This window comes from Taurulus bubalis (assembly GCF_910589615.1).
Source record: "Taurulus bubalis genome assembly, chromosome: 18".
NCBI classification, from domain to species: domain Eukaryota; kingdom Metazoa; phylum Chordata; class Actinopteri; order Perciformes; family Cottidae; genus Taurulus; species Taurulus bubalis.
In genome coordinates, this window is record NC_136606.1 from 9,205,766 (window position 1) to 9,226,777 (window position 21,012).

At 43.0% G+C, this 21,012-nt stretch overlaps 3 protein-coding genes across 3 annotated transcripts; 1 reads left to right on the top strand and 2 right to left on the bottom strand.

The window, feature by feature from the left end:
- Window positions 1–1,592: 1,592 nt before the first annotated feature.
- On the bottom strand, window positions 1,593–5,960 carry LOC306750776 (Golgi reassembly-stacking protein 1-like; the record flags this gene model as incomplete). Its single annotated transcript, XM_079234250.1, has 9 exons — window positions 1,593–2,568; window positions 2,868–2,987; window positions 3,076–3,193; window positions 3,273–3,393; window positions 3,479–3,609; window positions 3,711–3,797; window positions 4,104–4,307; window positions 5,282–5,362; window positions 5,895–5,960. 9 exons carry the CDS (start codon window positions 5,958–5,960, stop codon window positions 2,306–2,308), a joined length of 1,191 nt encoding a protein of 396 aa, XP_079090376.1. The 3' UTR covers window positions 1,593–2,305.
- A 1,041-nt stretch (window positions 5,961–7,001) lies between these two features.
- On the top strand, window positions 7,002–9,148 carry LOC306750533 (chymotrypsin-like elastase family member 2A; the record flags this gene model as incomplete). Its single annotated transcript, XM_079233976.1, has 8 exons — window positions 7,002–7,035; window positions 7,139–7,233; window positions 7,395–7,501; window positions 7,648–7,776; window positions 7,993–8,129; window positions 8,402–8,547; window positions 8,836–8,985; window positions 9,085–9,148. The coding sequence occupies 8 exons, from the start codon at window positions 7,002–7,004 to the stop codon at window positions 9,094–9,096; spliced, it is 810 nt and encodes a 269-aa protein (XP_079090102.1). The 3' UTR covers window positions 9,097–9,148.
- A 3,084-nt stretch (window positions 9,149–12,232) lies between these two features.
- csrnp1b (cysteine-serine-rich nuclear protein 1b) lies at window positions 12,233–18,355 on the bottom strand (the record flags this gene model as incomplete). Its single annotated transcript, XM_079233921.1, has 5 exons — window positions 18,332–18,355; window positions 15,795–15,987; window positions 13,717–13,976; window positions 13,318–13,614; window positions 12,233–13,204 (listed from the first exon to the last, which is right to left on the bottom strand). The coding sequence occupies exons 1-5, from the start codon at window positions 18,338–18,340 to the stop codon at window positions 12,233–12,235; spliced, it is 1,731 nt and encodes a 576-aa protein (XP_079090047.1). The 5' UTR covers window positions 18,341–18,355.
- Window positions 18,356–21,012: the final 2,657 nt, after the last annotated feature.

The window sequence follows — 21,012 nt, forward strand, 5'->3', positions numbered from 1 at the left end:
CCTTTGAAGACGTCTTAGAAAAGGGAGAAAATGACGGCAAAGCATGTTCCTCCAGAGGTGGCCCCCTATATGCTTCACCTCTTGGCTTACCCCGCCACGCAGCTGCTGGCTTTTGCCTCAGGCTGCTTCCTCAAATAAAGCTATCTTCATTTTGCAAATCTAACATGGAGCCAATGCCATGAAACAGCGTATTCACCCAAAGATAAGAAGTAAAAGAAAACATGAACTCCACCCAGCTGTTTACTGTTGATTTGAGAAGCTTGAGGCATTTATTTTTATGCAAATACATTGCTGATATTACATTTCAGAGTGCAGGCAGAGTTAAAACTACTGATCTGCAATATTCATATTAGAAATATAATCCTGCCTTTAACACACAAACAGGTGTGCCAGAGGAACAGCGCTCACTCTCTGCTGGATGAAGACAAATGCATTTCACTCTCGCAGTTCTTCCCCCACACAGTCTTTTCTCTCCCTTAATGCCCATCCCCCCCTTCAACTGGAGAGGGCCCGGTAAATAATTGAGGCGTATTCCCTCTATTACTGTAGCTTCCCTGCTTACATTTGTTAAATTTTTTTGCATTTTCTGGGTTGAACCAATATTTGGTTATTCTGATATAGAATTACAAAGGATACAAACAGAAATAATACACTGTGTGTGTGTGTGTGTGTGTGTGTGTGTGTGTGTGTGTGTGTGTGTGTGTGTGTGTGTGTGTGTGTGTGTGTGTGTGCGCGCGCTATAAGTAATGGTTGATGCTGCATACAACCCATGTCACATGGATCCTCAGGGGGTGAGATCAAACAGAAAAATGTAATGCAAACATATATAGCTTTTTAGATTACAAGCAAGAGAACCATCATTTCCAAGTATGAATATTTATATTCTGTTATTGTATGTCCCCTATTTGATACTGATTACATTTTGAAGAGGGATTTCCCAGCAAACCCAGTAGGTAACATCTATGCAGCATTGCAATATATGAATGGTATAAATGATGCATCATGTCAGTGGTCTGTGAGACATCAGCGCTGTCAAGTTCCCCTCACTAATGCAAGCTGCTTCTGTTCTGCTCCATCGAAACAAACAAATCCCTGAAGAGTTCACCGAGGAGATGAGGTTCTTGCAAAAATATAGTACAGATGTCGCTATTCATTATTGCTAATTTGATACAGACCACCTCAAATTAGACAGCAATTTGGAAGCTGCAATGGCAGAAAACTGATTCCTAGTTGGGATCTATAATGAGGCGTCTGCTGACACCTGCTGTCTCAAAGCATGAAGTGACGTCAACGTTGTCTTCTTTTTTTTTAAGAGTAAATATACATACATACATACATACATACATACATACATACATACATACATACATACATACATACATACATACATACACACATATACATATACATATATATATATATATATATATATATATATATATATATATATATATATATATATGTGCTGTCGCTTTATCTTCTGTGGCTAAACTGCACTAAATGCTGAGACATAATCATTCTAATTATTCATACACCTAATAGAGTAAAAAAAAATAGACTGCTGCGGGTTTATCTTGAGCATCTTCTTTTTTATAAATTATTTAATAGTTTTGTCCCTCCATAAAAATCAGAAACATAATTTAATTAAAATCGATAGAAAGAGAAGAAACAGAAAACAATGAGAGAGCTGCATCAAACATGGCTCCCTCATTTACACCAATCAAAAGTCAAACCTACACATAAGAAAGGCGGGTATTTAAAATGAGACGCAAGGCAAAGTGGCGCAATTGGTAAATGCCTAAGATTCAAAAAATCTTTTCACATGTACTCACCTCAAACTAAAAAATAAAAACATCCACCCCAAACAAAACCACATGATGGACCTCCAGCTCAAACCTTTTTTTCTAACAGCGTTTCATACTATTCAGCAGGCGATAATAGCGAGAACAACCAGACAAAAAATATTATATATAATCAAATATGATTCACCTTTGCCTTTTTAGTGCAAACTAGGATGATGTTTAACAGCAACTAAGTATCAAATAAGGCGTCATACTTGATGTTGAGACAATATGCAGAAATGAAAGAGCACATTTATAATGTATTAACTACCTTTCCTGTCAACATACTAGCTCTCTGAAATGTGCAATTCAGCATGCAGCAATGGCACCTGAATATGAATAAATTCTTAAAAATGAAAAAATAGTTACAGTGATGTAACTTACAATCATAATGGAAGCATTCTGCATCCTAATGTGCTCTAAATCAGTTATGAGTTGAACAGGTTGCTCATACTCTGGTCTTCCTAACTGTCTGACACAGTAGGCTCAGCCGTCTCTTCTTCTAGAATACTCATTGAGCTTGAGGGCTCAGAACTAGTATTTTGCACCTCTGGGATACTCGCGTCACTCAGGTGCTCTGTGGTGACTTCAAGGCCGACAAGGTCATCCTCTCTGCTCAGAGAAGTGTGAGTGATCGGGTCAATGACATCCTCCCGCTCGGTCTCCTCAATGTCTGATTCCTCATCCCTCTCCAGGGATGAGGGTCTTTGGTCAACAGATGAGGTATCTGTAAAAAAAAAAAAAAAACATACATAAACAAGCAGTCGCACCTTAGGATACCTTGACATAGTTTTAGAAATACGCTGCTATTGTGTTTTTTTTAGCTGTGTTGCACAAGCATTCATACATCTATCATTTGGGATGACTATTTTTATGTGACAAAAGTAGAAAGTCATCAAAGTCATTGAACCCAGACATGGAAACAATAGCTGTTTTCAAACATTCCTTTGTCAAGCTGGGTGAATATGTCATTGTTCATTTCAGCTGCCCAATTCAATTAGCTGCAGTGTTTATAGAGGTACTTACCAAAGCTACACTGATCAGAGTCGTCCCCATAATTAACCAACATGGAGCTCTGGCCCACGTCATTGGTGGAAACCGTGTCTGACATGTCTGGAGTCATTGCTTTAGGTATGTTGGAAATATCTGCAATTAATGCATTGTATTCTGTGTGAAAACAGGTCAACTGAATCAGACAATGAAAACAAATGAATGCTTCTTAAAATATAGTTACCCAAGTCAACAGCTGGCTGAGTAGACGAGCGTACACTCATGTCCTGCACAGCTTCTTCGATTTGATTCAAATCTATTTCACTGATGCTAGAGGGGCTACATGCATCCACTGGAGGCGCCTGTGAAGAGAGAACTGGGTTTTTCGAAAAGGGATAAACTATGGAACTACCACATTTAGGAACATAAAGATGTGAGAACATGTACCTCAGTGCGCTCGCTTGCAACCAGCTCTTCACTGTCGTCAATCACAGAGGATTGAGGCAGATCTGGACGATTTGGGATTCTGTGCAAGTAGCCATAGCCAATGCCACAGCCTAAGCTAAAGTTCAAGACAAACAAAACAAGGGTATTATTATAAATGTGTATTGCGTCTGTACATATACTGCAGGTGACATGATACCTACCTTCCCTCTCCTCCCCATGCTCCATTTGGAGTCACCACCACCTCTCTGCATTGGTCAGTCTGTGTGTTGTACAGCAGCAGCTTCAGAGGTTTCCCCTCATTGGCTTCAATCATTGAAAAGAAATCCTCTGACTGCAACACAAAAGACAGGAATTTAAGATTTTGCACTGCATTTGTTCTTGAATGCTAGTATCCTATTATAACCATATATATGAATGCAAAAAAAAGCTTACATCTTGCAACACCTGGTCAGCTCCTACTATGAAGTCATCGTGGGCAATAAGGCCGGCCAATGCTGCAGGAGAATTGGCCTCCACATCCTGAAAAGGGATGGTTATGAAGGCATTTATATACTTAAAAATCAAATAAAATGTGAATTTATGTGGGACAATTAGTCACCAACATTTTTCCATTTGGTGTTACCAAATTAGGAGGTATCAATCTGACAAGTATATCACTTTATGAATGGTTAGGATCCCCTGGCACTTTGTATTTTCTCCTAACTTAAATAAAAATAAAAAAATAAAAAATGTGCAGGCTAGAATAATTAACTGTTATATCAGGCCAGTAAGAGTTAAACAGAGAAAGTTAAAGAATAGCCCGTATTAAGGCTAGACGTTACTTACCAGGACGTGCCAAACGTTCTCATTGGCTCCTTCAAAGCTGCAGAAGCGGACACTGGCGCCCAGTAGTCCCTGACCGCCCCACATGTTACTGGGTATCACCTCCAGTTCCCTCACCCGCTGACTTTTAGAGTTGTACACTTCAAGTTTGACTGCTTTCTCCACATTGGCTTTTAGAAGATCTTTCAGCAAGTCACTTTCTTTATTCTGGAGAAACAAGAGAAATTCCAGCTGTGTCAGCGCAAGGACGGCAAACCAATGAATTGAGATTAAAGCAGACTGTGCGGCACAGGTTATAATTCAGGCCTGATGCTTAAATGTTATTATTAGAAACAAAACAAAAGGCTGTCAATCTTGGTTTGCAGTAAAAACACAGCACAGAAACACATACATTTATATTAAAACAGTTCAAAATGAGTTAAAGAGACGAGACCAAAATAAAGACGTTAATCTTTGGTGTCCTTTACAATAGTATATAAAACTGCAACTTCACATAAGACTTAAGAGAGTTGACAAACATATAGCTCTGCTGAAGCAAGTCTACAGATAAGGGCTCAAAGTTCCACTGCAGGGATAGATCAGTGGATTTTCATGATAAGTGAAGGTCTACCAACACCTCGGGATGTATAGCTATGTGGTTGTATGTTGCAACAGGATCCCTCTGCAGCTGAGTTTCATCACATTGTAAGGACAAAACCAGATCACTGAAAAAGTCCTTATCAGGGAAATAGCAACATTTCTTCCGTCAACATTCACAGCAAAAAACAATAATCACATGCTCTGATTTGATTGCAGTCACTTCTACTTCTAAGCTTATTTAGTCCTCAATGCCATTTAGTTACCCAGCGTGTGTAGTTTGGTAATATATCTACATTTGGTGAGTTGGCGGGGCGTAAGGGTCCTGTAGAGAGAGTGCTATTACAAACACAACAGCCTCAGTAACTCATTGACTGTGAAATATAACACATTGTTAAAACACCTATTGATGTGTGTCTGTCTGTGCTTCATAACTAGTAATGTGACTATAGTGTGCCAGGGCTCTCAAGTTTTTAAGACAGGTAAGAGTGACCCCTCTCTCTCTCTCCCTCTCTCTCTCTCTGAGCCCTGGTGTGCACTTGGGCCCGTCATAGGGGCCCATTGGTGGTTAGTGGACATGCCAAACATCAATATACTCTACTCACAAGGCGTGTGTTTCCTATGGAGAGAATGAAGTCAAAGAAGGGCTCCAGACCAGACCTCAGAGCTGGCGAGTCATCTTGAACCTGAAATATGATACAAAAATACAAAAACATAATGAGATTTGGCCATGGACGTATAGCTGATTTGGCATAAAGGGTACAGTGTGATAGTCGCCCCCATGTGTCAACTAAATATATTGCATTGGCCGGAGTTTGGGGAGCCTGGTTGCGAGTTATCAGGTGTATATGTAACAGTAGCGAAAGGTATCACGTATCCTGAGGCTACTCGTCTCAGCTTCCACAGTGGGCGGCTTCTGAACAATTACGGTGTCCGGCAAAGCTCAATAACAGTCTGGGTGGGTGCCAAGTGCCACCTCATCATGGGCGGACACCATTATTAAAAAGGTGTCGCAAGTTACTAGCTTACACGTAATAACCCGATAATTAAAAACTAGTGACTGTGTTTCTTCACAGATAAACGCAGCGACCTTTGTCCAGGGCTAACATAGGTGAGTCAGTGAGTTAGAAAATGGGTAACCCAGGTTCAGAAAGTGAGCTGTAACGTTAGGGACAGTCCGAGGGCTGCTGTTGGCTAACCGTGCACTGCAATACGTACCCCGTGGACATGATATCCGCTGTGAGTTCCCCCGTCCGACAAGAACGAGCTCTGCGGCAGCCCCATTGCCCGCGACAGTTATTGCAAAGTAAAGTCACTGAGGTAGAGCAACGTTAGAAGGCATTACTGAAGGCTATGCAGCGGATTCAAGCTCGCTAGCGCCGAATAGCCGAGGCAGGTTGACCAGACAAGCAGCCGCTTCAGTGCGAGGCAAAGCTAATAAATAAAGATGTCAGAAACATCGCGCGCGTACTGAGATTGATTGCCATGATGACGTCATGCACTCGGTATTTGACTAGCTGTCCTTGCCTGTCGTTTTCCACACGGTTGCCTAGCAACAGAGCACGCTGTTGCACATGGTTTTTTATTCAGGAAAAATGTACATTGTCCGCAATACATTTGGATATTTAATACAACATGTACTTACAAATGTGTTTGGCAGTTTAGCCTTACTTATAACAACATATAATAAAACAAATATATACAAGGTCACTGTAACTGTGTTTTTTCTAGTTCAAAATGCTGGTAGTCTTTTGTGCTAGAATAAGATCCATGATAGGATATTATTCTAGCACAAAAGACAGTCAGCATTTTACATTAAGATGCATGATGAAAATATATAATTGTACGAGGCCTATATAAGAAGACTTCTGGTCCCATCCACTGAAATCTGTCTGTTCTTCTCAATATGAGGGTTGATTAACGTCATTGTTAGTGGGCTGTGGAGCATATTTTGCTTTTCAGTGGTTGTGAAACAAAAATGCAAAGGATTGTGTAAAGAAACGGGAAACTGTCATATAACCACCACGCTTCAGTGAAACAAAAAGAAGAAGAAGTGGTTGCAGATCAGTTAGAACAGTTATCTGTAGGAACATGTGTGTTTGCTCTTCATGGACTGTTTAATTGAGTTGGCTGTGTGTGAATGCACCTGCTCTTTTCACACCATGATAAAACAAAAACATGTTGCTAATTCGATCTGGATTTATCTTTATGGATTGCTGATGTTGGCAGGTAACTTAATGATTGCCTAATACTTTCTGAAGGTCTTCCAGTCTCAAACTGATATAAATAGTGAAAAGCAAACTGTCTGGTCCATAGTGCTCCAACATGATTTGGTTTGTGGCTTTTCTGTCCTGCATTGGTAAGTTTTTCAAGAAATATCCAGACACACTTTTCAATAGACCTCTTCAGTGCTATTAGTGTAACCAATGGACTCTCTGTTCATGCTCATATGTGCACCACAGGGCTGATTTGTGCTGAAACACCCTTCAACCACAATGTGCACAATGAGAGGGTCATAGGAGGCCATAATGCTAAACCCAACACCTGGAGATGGCAGGTGAAAATGCACTACTTTACTTTGGTTCTATACAATTATGCAGCAATTATGAGCTTTGTCACAATATGATAGTACATTTATTTTTTCTTATTGAGCAAATAGTCTCAGTGTTGAGCTGCGAGACCTCATTGTGCGTGCATTTGTTCTCTGTTTTCTCTTAGGCTTCTCTCCAGTATAATTCATACAATGACGGTTATTTCTACCACATCTGTGGAGGCACTATCATTGATGGGTTCTACATTATGACTGCAGCTCACTGTATCCTCAGGTTGGGTCTCTCACTGTCCTTATTGACATCAATAAACATTCAACTGAATACCTAAATAGGAACAAATCCTGCCAATCCTGTTCTGTCTATTCCTTGTCTGCTGGATACATAATGAGTAAGCATAGTGTTTCTTATTTTCCTGTCAGCATGGATGCTAGTGCGTACCGTGTGGTGGTGGGTGAGTATGACCTGTATGAGTATGACGGCAGTGAGCAGTTCATCCGTGTGGACATGATTGCTGTCCATCCTGACTGGAACGGAGACCTCAGCAAAGGGTAAAATAAAAACAAGGCAGACCACTTCTCTTGATTTAGCCACTCAAAAGCAGACTTTAACTAACAGCAGTGGCCCAAGGGGATAGCTTCTGTAGTAGTCACATGTGTAACTGGGAGCAATCCTGCATTATCACTTCACTCCCTACGCCCACAGAGTTGAATTGCTTTGCACGAAAACAAAACTATCACCTCCCCTTTTGTTTTCTTGTCGATCAGAAATGATATTGCTCTCTTGAGACTGGCTAAACCTGTGACCGACAACGGCTACGTGGCCATCGCCAACCTTGCAGGCCCTGACGAGATGCTACCTCATGGGTTCTCCTGTTTCATCACCGGCTGGGGACTTATGGACCGTGAGAACACAAGCCTGCATGCTTTTCTTGTTATTCTGACTCACAATCCTCTATCCAGCAGATATACTGAATGAGCAAGAGGGTCAAAAATCCAATTCAATGCACATTGCATGCAACCACACATACTTTGTTAGGGCAGCTGCAGGACTAAAAAGTACGAAGAAAAAATATTCCATTTGGAGTACAGTAATAATACATGTCCCATGCACACTATGTATGTGCAACTAACAAAAACAAAGATTCATACACTCCCTCTTCTTCTCTTTTTACAGACGGAGGGAGCGTGCCTTCCATCCTGCAGGTGGCTCCCATCGCCGTTGTGGAGCATGCAGTCTGCTCCCAGCATGAATGGTGGGGCAGCAATGCTCTGAGAACCATGGTGTGTGCCGGAGGGGATGGTGTCATATCAGGCTGCCAGGTAAAGCAAATAGGGCATACTGCAAGACCATGACCATACAAATGTAATTTTTTTGTGGATTATTTTTCAATTTTTTCTAACTTAAAGGCACACTTTAAGTGACTCAAATGGTCAGTAGTCCTGCATTAGTGGCAACTTATTGATAATTCTGACAACAATGCCACTCAGTAGATCTCTAAGTAAAAGCTGAAACAGGTTGAGTAAGAGATAACATCCTACTTTTCATCCCACGGTCTTCAAGCTGGACTCTCTTCTCTTGTTTCTGTTCTTGTTGCTACCTTTTCCCAGGGCGACTCCGGAGGTCCCTTGAGCTGTTTCACAAACGGACTGTGGAGAGTCCACGGTGTTGTCAGTTACGGTCCAGCTGGAGAGTGCAACCAAGTGTCAAAACCCACAGTCTTCACCAGGGTGTCTTCCTTCAGTGAATGGATCAATTCAGTGAGCCTCCTAATACCTCTATGACATGATCCTAAAAATGTCTTTATCTGCAGATTTTAGTTGCCTGACTTTGATTTTATTTGTATGTTCTTTTTCCAGGTTAGAGGATAGATGTCACAGTGTATGTGGTCAAATGGAACGGGGGAAATAAAATACATTTGCATCTCAGTCATATGTGCAGTACATGTTTTCTTGTAGTTCTTAATTTAGCCAAAGGGTGGCAACAGTGGTTCATGTTTAGACTAAATCCTGTGCTTACTATACTATATAGTAGCCTACTTTGCTTACAACCAGTCTGAAAATTGGGCCACATTTAAACGGTCATTGGGCCAACAGAAGAAGGAATGGTGACCATTCAGAATGTCTAACCCCCCAATCTGCAACCCCGTGGAGATGAAACGTTAGTAACAATGTTTTGATGGATGATTAAGAAGAACAACCAAAGGGACTGGACTTAAATTAGGTCTAGGTTTAAGTGGAAAAGCGGCATGGAGACAAAGCCTTTTTTCATGTAGTCAGATCAAAGAGAACCAAAAAGAATTCCTGTAAGATTTACCTAAAGACTTAACAAGAACCACATTTTCTTAATGGCGGCCAAATGTGAGCTATATGCAGTCACTGGCCTGACATTTCCGTCTTGTCTGGGATTTCTGGCCATATGTTTGTGGTGGTAGTCATGCAGGAGACTACAGCATGACATCACACAGTGTTTTTCTCTTAACCAAGTCGCCCAAAAGCCACACAAGAATTCCAGTGGTTTACACAAAAAATCCAATAGAATGTCAATGCATTGAGCAACAATCTGACTATAATGCTATAGAAAATATACAGATTTTAGTAGGTAAGAACATGAAACCATTGAACATGTTTTCAGCTAGGAGGTCTATATGCATAAGATAAATCAAAGACAGCAACATTGTATTATCATTTAAACTGCACTAAGGTTTAACTAACAAATCAGCATATGACAAACAACAGCATTTAGAAAATGTTTTTTTTATTATTATTTGGAGGGACAGGCTGTCAAAATGGCTTAGATGAAAGAAACTGTTTTGTTTTTTTAACAGCAGGTTAAAGTGTGAATATGTAAAAAATAAAGCAGCTTTGTTTGCTCTGCAGGACCATTCAAGCAGAAATATGTACAACACAAAAGGCAAAAAGTAAGACACGTTCTTTTGAAAATAAAATTTAAAAAAAGCTGTACTGTAATACATTACATTGATAAACACTCACTGTTGCCATTTCTTCATGAGAATTGATGTTTTATACAAGAGAAACAAACGTTTGCTTGCAAAAATCAGTGCCCTCTTCTTGGCATGAGAACATATATCGGATGGATTTCAAAGTAATTAAAAAGGCAAAAAGCGAATAATACATTTCCAATGTGCACTCAGCACTTTTTAAAAGTATACAATTAATCAGAACAAGTTTTAACAAACAGGACCTGCATGCATAATTTCTAAAGGGTCCAGAAAGGCTGTTGAAACAGCTGTAGAAAGGGTGAGATATGTACATCAACTCTCTCGTGTCCTCAACTGTTCACACTGGTGACAGAATCACCTTTGAAAGGTCTTGTTCTATTATGAATGAGGCAACGCTTCATTTTGTTAGGGTTTGGATGTGCAATAAGAACTGTATAATATATGCAGTTGTTATGCACAAAAACCCTTTACATGTGATATTTAGTACATAATGTAACCCAAGTCACAGACTTCCAAGCAATTCAGAATACAATCAAATTGATCTTTGCAATTTACTTAGTTTTAGTGGCATTTCTAAGATATCTAACCATAAGTCTGCCTATTAAAAATACTTTAGAACGCTAGAGAGCGATAACCTTCATAAGTATACATTTCTCTATAATTCATATATTACAAAGGTTGTCCCAGATTGAAAATTACTCATTTTGCTTTCTTAATAAAATATTAAATTTGTAAGTGATTAGAATTCTTTTTTTCAACCTACATAAATTAGTTACAAAATATTAGTGTAATTTTCTTCGGTTACATTATAGGCAGCGATACAATAGACCCATAATTTAGTTTCAGTGATTCGGGAGTTTCCACAGTTTTCAGTCCCAAAGCTTAAATGGAAGCACTGTGCACACACCATTGGCAGGCATGGCTCCGCTGATAAGCAGGCACATCCAGTAAACTTCACAACACCCCATTTTATTGCCAAAATGTCTTAAATTAAATAGGTAATGAAATGATGATGTAATAAGTTACAAAAAAAAAAAGGTAAAATGTAAAAGAGAATAGATATTAAATACTTTCTGATGGACTTGTGGTCCCATTTCCCATAGCAATGACTTAATATGAAATGGAAAAAAAAGGAAGGAAGATTGCACTTTTAGGTGAAAATATCAAACCACAGTGCTTCTTGAGTGAAAGTAGGCATTTATCTGAAATAAATAGAATAAAATCATGAAGGAAATAATTTAAAACAAAAGCAATGAAGACAATACAACCTACAGCTTTAAAATGGTATGAGCATTATTTCTAGTTACCCAGCTCATAATTAAGAAACTCCATAATTTAGCGTTTAACTGTTGAATCGATCCCATACAACCACAACAATGCCTATTCATACATAACTATTTTCACAGATAAAGTGCTGATCAAGGAGCTTTTAGAGGGATTTTTTGTACCATATAAGACCCTTGGAGGAGATCTTGAGGAGAAAGAGTCCACTAGCTCCAAGATTCAACACAGGGAGGACCCTATACTCAAGTCATCTGGGTGTAACCCCACAGGGAAAACATGAACAGGACTTTGTTGTGATTTGACTCAGGTTTCATATGAAGGCCATCACAGCAATGGTCACCATACATTGCCTCCAAAAGCTAGAAAGCTAGAAAAAATTCCCTGAGGTGCACATTCAGCTGTGTTGAGATTCCCAACCTGGCCCCGGTTAAGGTTGATTCCTGTTTAGCATATGGTTGCTGATCTTGGTTTGGTTAAAAGAGCTTTCTTAGGAACTGAGAGCCGTCATTGGTTTCTATAGGCCTGGTCAAATTGATCTCTGTTTTGCATCTTTTCACTTTTAACACGAGCTGCCATCTCACACAGCAATAATCCCAAAACCGCTTTGCTAACGTTTTGAAGGCAAGTCTGGAATTTGAACATTTATTAGGCAAGAGGGAAATCACAGCTTCCTCCAAATATCACGTTGACATTGACTTCTCATGTGCATTTTTCGGTCTCCTTTCTTTGTTCTTGCACTGTCCACACATTTTCACGTTTTGTCAAACTTTCACAGACTCCATCACAGACAATTTCATGGCTTCCTCCAACAGCTGATTGTCTGTAAATGTGGCAGGGGGTTCTGGAACTGATTCTGAAAGGCCAATCAGCGACTCCAGGAGGCAAGTCCCGGGGTCGCTCGCCGCAGGGAGGCTGGGGTAACTAGGAAATTGAAACTGAAAAAAGTTGTCCATGTGTTCGTACTCCTTGAGGGAGTTGTAGAGCGAGCTGGGCCCCAAGCAGGGGAAACCGTCAAAGAACTCCAGGTCTGACTCCGAAGAGAGACTCAGGTCCATGTTGTAGCTTGCCGAGCGGTCGACGGTTGGGGAGGGCGTGTGCGGCACACTACTGCTATGGAACAGGCCGTTTCCCTGGTTGGCGTTCTCGTCCAAAAGTTCTGAGATGGCTGTAGCTCGATTGTCTGTGTGATCGTCCAACAGCGTGGCATCTATATTGTCATTCTCGTCAGCAAAGTCCACCATGCTAAAGCTACTAAAGGCCTCCGTGCATGGCTGCTGCTGTTCTTGCCGTTGATCTGGGCAGCAAATACCTTTACAGTCCCCACCCTCCCTGCTACTTCTGGAGCCGTTCACTGTGTCGCTGAAGCACAAAATGCGGCTCAGGCCTTTCTCGTCCGCATCCCGATGGGCGCGATGCTCACACTGGCTCTCGCCTGCCTCAGAGTCCTCGCTCTGACCAGAAGAGTCTGATAAATCCGTCATGTCGCTGCTGCAACTGTTCTCTCCAGTGGCCGCCAGTTCTGAACTAAAGGGGAAGGAGGGCACTGCTGGCAAGGTGGTTGTGTTCCCATCCTCCTCTGTGCACGACTGCTCCTCCAGCCTCTTCTCCAGCTCCAGCTTCATGATAGTATGGATGTAATGCGTCTGTACCCTCGTGGAGTTGAACTCAATGCGACCTTCTGTGTTCCCGCAGCCGTCCTTGGTACAGCCACATGGAAACGAGGAATGATCCATCTGTGGGAAGCAGAAGTAAAGAGTTAAATTACTTGTAAAATAAGTCCCAATTGTATTGTGATTTGGAGCCCTTATTGTTGAACCACAGTTTAGTTTAGTTTTTTTTGCCTTACCTGACATTTGATGCCGGCCAGGCTGCAGCTACAAGTCTCAGGCTCGCAAAAGCCCTGGCAGTCGCAGCCGCAGTTCTCCCTGGAGATTCTCAGCTCATGCAGCTGCCTCTTCTCCTCTTTGTCGATCTTTTTCACTCCGGCTGCTTTGAGCAGTGCGTAGCGGCGTTTGGGCGGGTAAGGCTGGAGGAAATAGCCCTCGTCCAAATTGGCCCCACTGATGTCGAGGTCCTGCTCGGGGATGTCGTCCACCGTTAGGCGCTCCGCCTCCTCGTTCTCTTGGGTTCCATTCTTAGTCAGCTGGAGAGACATCAAATGAGTGATTGTTGCATTGAACTTGTTTCACAGAATTTAGGGATTTTTTTTACAAATTATCTGATACACTTGATACACTTTGCTCACCTTTAATTTGAGAGCCTCCAGCTTTTCCTCCCTGAGTCTGTTGAGGAATTTTTCCCTGCGTAGGAGCCGCTGCTCCACAGCAAACTCGGCAAGCGTATACGTGCGGAGCACGCTGTGTCGCTGCATCATGCCCAGAGTGCATCCTCCACGACTGGGAACACTGGTGAAGCCTTGGCACCGAGGGAAGAAGAACACCGTCACCTGGTCAAAGGTCACGTTGCCCCTTCGTGCTCTCTTGGATTTCTTAAGGATGGATGTGGCTGTGGATGGAGAAAGAATATATTTAGAATACATATTGTACAAGGAAAAGGCTGTTCGTGCATTCTTTTGAACAGCCTCAATTGCTTTTATGTGCCACTAGGTGGCATAATGCCACGCCGTGCAAAGTGTGTGCAAACCCTACTGAACAGACTGTAAAAGGACACCCCTCTGATTCATTGCTCTATCCTCAACCAAGCCTTATCATGTACCCAATTAAAAGACACTGCTAACAGGAGTTCAACACTTTACATCCTGTAAAGTGAAACCTAAACTAACAAGAAACCACTCGGCCTCGTTTCTACCCGTCCTACTGTGCGACAGAAACCACCCAGCCCTGGAATTTCCCTGTGGTGGCCAACACAGAGGAGGAAGCAGTGCTGCCAGGATCACAAATGGGTCAGTGAATGCTCGGGTTTTCCGGAAGAGGTGGAGGATGGAAGTGTAGCTCTCAGGACAGGAATACAAACTGCCCACCCTGGTCTCCCTGCAAGCTGACAATCCCAACAAATGGCCCAGAAACTGAGGAGTCAAAGGTCCTTCCTCTGTTAAAAACATTCAGTACTTAAAGCAACTAGCCATCTTTCTATCCTCAGACAAATGCAATAAAACCATATGGGAATGAAAGTGGAACCATATGTGGGAACAATTATTCAAGCTTTATTGTAAATTACACTTCCTCTGCCGAGGAATATTAAACACGACTTTTGAGCCTTTAAGAAAAGCAACATTTTCCTCTCCAGATTTTCTTTTTAGCATTACACCTTGTGTTGGGGAATTCCTTGTAGATTCCCATTTTGTCTGCCAGCTCTCGCTCTTGTCTTTGGTCTCTGTCCTGGAGACACACCCTGAACTGCTCTCAAATGGAAAAATTGGTACAATAAGTTAAGCTCAGAGGAAGGAAACGAACCGTTTACCCCAATGCAGGTACAGACAATAGCCTTACTATGTCATCTAAATCTGCCGCGAGGGTTAATACAGATGAAACAAACTGTCAGTTCCAGCTTCCCATCCATCAAATCCAGTCAGGCTTATAACACCGGCAGGAGACAAATGATACCTTCTCCGCTGCCTCTTAATGGGATAGCTTTGCTGGCTGTTTTTCCCCCCCTCCACCTCACAATGGCAGGCAACTTTCTGTCCAACACAAACACCGGATTATAATGATTTGCACAATCTGCTTCTCTAGATGCGTTTGCATGCCTTCCTTTCTTGATTGTCCTACCCCCTCTTTTTCCGTATCCCTTCACCCAGCCTCTTTCAGCACCTGTGCTGGGTGCATGCCCGGGCTTCAGACAAGGCTCTGTGTGTTCCCGGCCTTGGCAACCTGCCATTCTTCTCCTCCTGGCTCCATGCCCCGCCATCCTGGAAACCTCACAACTGTTTGCCCTTCTCCCCTACAATCCCTCTCCAACACGGCCGGTCCCCTAAAGGCCAGCAGACGCACCCAGGTCCAGACAGAAACACCCTGAAGCTGCTCGACCCACATCTTTCAAGGAAAGGTGAGGCTCTGTCTGTCTACAAGGCTCTGAGAAGAAGGTGGAGACAGAGCCAAGGTGAGCAGCCACTGCATAATGCGATTAGCCATTTCGCAGCTTTAGGGCATAAAATCAAAAGGGGGTATTCATTGTAGAAGTCTGTCATTTCAGTGAAAAGTTTCATGGGCTGCCAGCTGCCTAAATTCCTTAACTCTATCGCGTTTTTATGGGTTTGTTATCAGAGCCTCTGCGGAGCAGTAAAGACAAGGCAAAAGAACGCATTAAAAAGCATGTACCATCAGCTCTTTCTATGATTTATTGTTGCTGGACGAGAACACTCACTGTTGAAATGTGTTGCTGGGGAGCTGGGGTTGCTGGGAGTGGAATCCAGGGTGTCCGAGTAGCAGCTCTCCCCCTCCGAGTCCCAGCCCGAGCAGGCGGAGGAGAAGGAGGAGGGTGAGGAGTAGCATGGGTCCTCATCCACCTCCTCAAACTTCCTCTTGAGCAGCCCACTCATGGCGTTAGCGCGAACGATCTGCAGGAAAGAGCAGAGGGATGGGTCATCAGCAAACTATTCACACTTTTTTTTTAACAGCTATGAAGTTGTGTCTTATGAATGTCTAGTATTTGGGAATATAACATAACCAGAGCCAATGAATAAACAATATATGTATGTTGCACAGGGCATTTACAGTGGTATTGGTACAAGTGGGTCCTGCGCTCGGCCGTGTGAGACCGTATGCATCCCAATCTCATGCTGCACTCAGCTGAGAGTGGAAGTTAGCCATGGCACAGGAAGCAATCAATCAGGCCTATTCGCATAAGGCAACAATTACTGGACCCTTCACCCTCTTCCAAATCCCATCAGCTCAGCAAATGCATTGATTAGAGAGAAGGACCAAGCACAGAGGTGACCAAATCATTCAGCCATAGACATTTAATTTCAATCATTCCCTTTAGGCAGCTCTATCAAATACGAGGGCCAAAGCCAGGGCAATTTGCCACTTGCCCGGTTTGATGTGTTCGCATGGCAGTCATAGTAAATATGTACAGCTATGCATATTCAAGATGTTTTGTTATGCAACTGCTGTGTGCATTCTTTCGGAGCTCCCGTGAGAGGGGCTGCTGGTTCAGCGATAAAAACAATCAATCCTTTGAGAAGGAGAGACAGGCAGGCATACTGAGACAAGGAGAAAAAGATGATCATTCACCCTCTAATCTTCAAAAACATTGCCTAATACCTGTTAAACCTCTTCTCGGCACAAGCTCTGTTGATATCTTTAAATGTTTCAGTCAACAAATAATACTCTCATAGCTCAACCAAATCAACCTCTGCATGTTCCAGGGTAAAAAAAACAGAAACCACTGACGTGAAAAATTAACATGTTGAATGAGACGGAAGGTTTACTGCTGGTGTGTTTTATGGTTATGGGACATAAACACGTCACGTGGCTTTGACATACAACAGACAGACAATCTTCTTCACAATTTCTAGAAAGCGCAAAGGCGACGACGACGACTGCCAGACAATACGGGTCATCCTCGCAGTCCAGGGGCCGAGCCCCCGCTAACTTAAATAAGGAGGAGTGGAGCAGAGGAAGGAAGTGAGAGGAGAAGGAAGACATGACTAGGCTCAACTCCAGAACAGACACTCCCTACGATAATGTGGAATGGAAAGGAAAGGGGGCTGTTACTTTACCCATAAAGAGATCATTTCACCATAAAACACTGAACTGTCATTGGAATATTGGCCAAATCACTTACAGCTGCTGCAGCTCGAGCGTGTAATAGATTTTGTCATTTTTGTAGACATGTTTGTCAGGAAATGTCATTTTTGCACTTTGTTGCTTTTTTTTCTTGATATAATTGCAGATTAGGGATCTTTAAATTGGTTCAATGTAAGTGCCAAGCATGTCAAATATTAGCCCGACATGGCTCAGATACACAAACACTAAGCTGTCTTGCCAACAGGCTAATTTGTCACCACTACTCCTTACGGGACACCTAAAAGTGTCAAAGACAGGATACGTATACTTTAACTCATGTGTGACCTGTATGCCTGGGTTGTCTCAACAGGACGTTATGTAAGTGTCAGGAATTGAAGGCCTAAGCAGGTATGCAAGGAGAGAGTCATTTTCAGCATGCAACAGGGAGCAATTATGCAAAACCGGTCTAGCCTTTAGACAAGGATAAAAGAGAAGTCAGAGTCAAGGGCAAGAGGCTGACACCTTTGAATAGGCAGTGGGGGCAGCTTTGCAGCTGTATAGGGGGCTGTTGTTATTGCTGCAGTCAGATATTGTTGTCCCCAGTGCACACATGATGAATGAATCACCTTGCAATAGGTCAAGCCGGCTCATATCGTCTCTGCACGTACAAAAAGGCGTCCTTTACGTTGTGACCGCCTCAGCGTTTCTTACATTCCCCGAACCAATGAGAAAGCCAATCGCTCAATTCCAATCCATCAATTTACTCGAGCTGGATAGAATCTCCAAATGCCTTTCACAGCTACTAATATTATCGCATCATGGGACAATTTAGAAACACCTGGGTGCAGCATCTGTTGCTTATCACTGATCAGACAACAAGTGTTCCAAGCGCCACACCACAGCATACACATCTCAGTGTGAGAAAAGAGGGGCACATCTTGCATTTTTTTGCCATCACTCCCACCCCCAATTCCCTGTATAAAAAAAAAAAAAAAAAAAACTAAAAAAATGAAAACAAAGCCATGAGGCATCCTCAAGGGAGTGCATAGCGCCAGCTAAGCAAAGTCTTTTTAATTAAAAGCTGCAGTGAGGCAGAAGGGGAGGAGAGGGAGGGGGGGGAGGGGGGGGGCGGTGGTGTCAGAACTGGGTCATTGTCTCTTGACTGCAGTCTACCTGACACATTGATTTGTTAATCCTGTTCAACGGGCAGAAACAATGGCAAGAGGTTAATCCTGGCAAGGGGACGGCTTGTAGTCAATCTGGAGCTTCTCAGCCCGCTCAGCCGCTGCACCCACAGAACAAGGCCAAAAAGAGCTACGGATGGAACAAGGGATTGTGGGTGAAAAGACAACAATCGTGCAATTACTCATTTGCAAGAGGGTGGAGGAAAGAAAGAAAAGAAAAAAAAAGAAAAAAAAGATGAAAGAGGGGAATTCAGAGCCGGCTCCTCAAGAAAGCAGTGCCTGTGAATGTCTGCTATAAGCACAGAATGGATGTGATCGGACAGCCGAGCCAGAGAGGGAGCACAGCATGTTTTCAATGTGCACTAAATTATGCATCACTGTCATTCCATCAACCAACACACAGGCAGGCAGATAAAGGACGCATCCGCTGAGGTGCTCCCTCGCCAGTTGTCACAGAGTTGGGGAGATAAATCTCTGGCGAGGAGATTTGTCACCAGAAGCACTACACAGCTCAAGTCAGACGCATAACTATGTCAGTCGAATAAGATTATCTTGATACATGCAGCTACAGGCTGTTAATATGAATTCAGAATCCCAATTCGTTCCCCATTTTATCTGCAGACAGCTCCTCAAGTTCTTTTTGAGGAACCTTAAATTAATCCGACTGGGGAGAATAAATTGAGGTTTAATCCATCACTCATTAAGAACATTCAAACATTGCTACCACTTTACTTTAGTTTAAAAAGAGGATACTAAAAAGGTGGAGTGATTGCTACCTTTTCCCAATGTAACAAACACAAGTTAACAAAAGGCATTAATTTTTACAAGAGATGTAATCAGAAGCACACAAAAAAACTAAAAACAGGAAACCCATGAAGACAGAGGGAAATGTGTACGTCCAGGAACATCTTTAAAAGCCTTGAGAGGTCCAACAACATTTTTAAACTGACCCCGTCTGCCCCAAAGCCCAGCAGGACAACTCACAGTTGACTTTGCCCCCTTGAACTGCCTGTCCAACCCCTTTGCAGCCGAGTGGGTGGGAGTGACAAGTGGCAGTAAACTTAGCCAGCCCAGAGCATTTACATGGCGCACTGGCAACCCTGTGCAGTGCCGGAATTACTGACTGGCTGAGTTGAGTGCTCATAAAATGTGATAATGATGAACCTGGGAGTCTTCCTGTGTGTGTGTGTGTGTGTGTGTGTGTGTGTGTGTGTGTGTGTGTGTGTGTGTGTGTGTGTGTGTGTGTGTGTGTGTGTGTGTGTGTAGGAGCGTGTCTGGGCAGGCCGCCCCCTTTAAGCGTCGTTGTAATGCACCTCTCACTTCCAGCTCTGTCATTGAGAAGACAGGGGTAATTGATCAGAGCCATCAAGGTGACGGCGGGCTGGATTCCAGCGCATGCACAGCTGGGGGAACACTGGCTCATTTCTTAAACTCAGCTGTTGCTCTGAAGCGCTCCACCTGCTGGAACAAAGCAGGGAGAGCTCCTGTTTTCTCATCTATGAGCCTGTTGTTCTCACTGAAGCCCAAAGCTCGCTGCGACTGTGCCACAGAAACGTTCTGTTCCGCTGCCACGACCCGTGCACACTCTGATTCCAAAACGGAGAGGTAGTGGGAAGGAGGAGAGAGGATTGTACAGAACAAATAAATAATGGCATGTCTCCAAGCCACAGGAATGCCATTCTGGCAGCACCACTCTTGCTGTAATAGTGGGAGAAGAACACAGGCTCTATCTAACCCAGATGTGTTTTCCACTGCTAACCACTGGAAAGTCCTACTCCCATAAGGCAGCAGTGAGAGCTACCTCTCCTGGCCACACCTGCCAGGGTATTAGCTTGCACATGGACCTCACATGCCCTCAGCTGTCATTAATCTGTTATGCAGGCATGCAGGAGTCAGACTGTGTGGATGTAGGTTAGTTTACTCACATTGTAAACCAAAAAGAGGGCTGACTGTAAGTGCACTGACTCATGGGGAAGGTATAAACAGAAAGAATATATTAAAGAAGTCAAAAATATGTAGCTGGGATTTTTTTTTCTTCTCTTATTTGCATGGATCAGGGGAAAAAAATATTCATTTTTTAGAACAGCAAGCATGCAGCTTTGTGTGTGCGTGTGTGTGTGTGTGTGTGTGTGCAAACTGTTTGTGTGGGGGAAGAGAGGAGGTGGTTTTGGGTTCAGGGGTCGTGCTCCAGTCTGGGACACTTGCAGTATGGAATGCTGGGAGAGGACAAAGCAGATGGGAGCTCTCCAGCGCTGTGAGGGAGACCGTCTACAGACTCCCTGCACCCCCCTCGTCCCCTCTCGCGTCTCCAGGCACAAAAGTGTTGGGGCCATCCTGCGTGACCAAAATGAGGCAGGCACAGGTATCCTTGTCTGAACCCAGCACTGCTGCTGCAGCCTCTCCCAGCTGGAGAGACAGACACTAAAAGTGTGTGTGAGCTTCCTGAGGTTGTGAAACACACACTGCAGTGCACAGGAAGTGGCCATCCAGATCATCTATGCTGACAGCTGCCGGCCCCACAAGGTTGGCGAGCACAGAATCATATGATGGAGAGGAGGGGAGTCAGGAGGTATGGATGGTAATTATCATAGTTGAAATTCCTCCAAATATCGTAAAGACCTTTTGTTGCTTATGGTTAAGACATAGTTTTTTTTTTTAAAGAGGGATCAT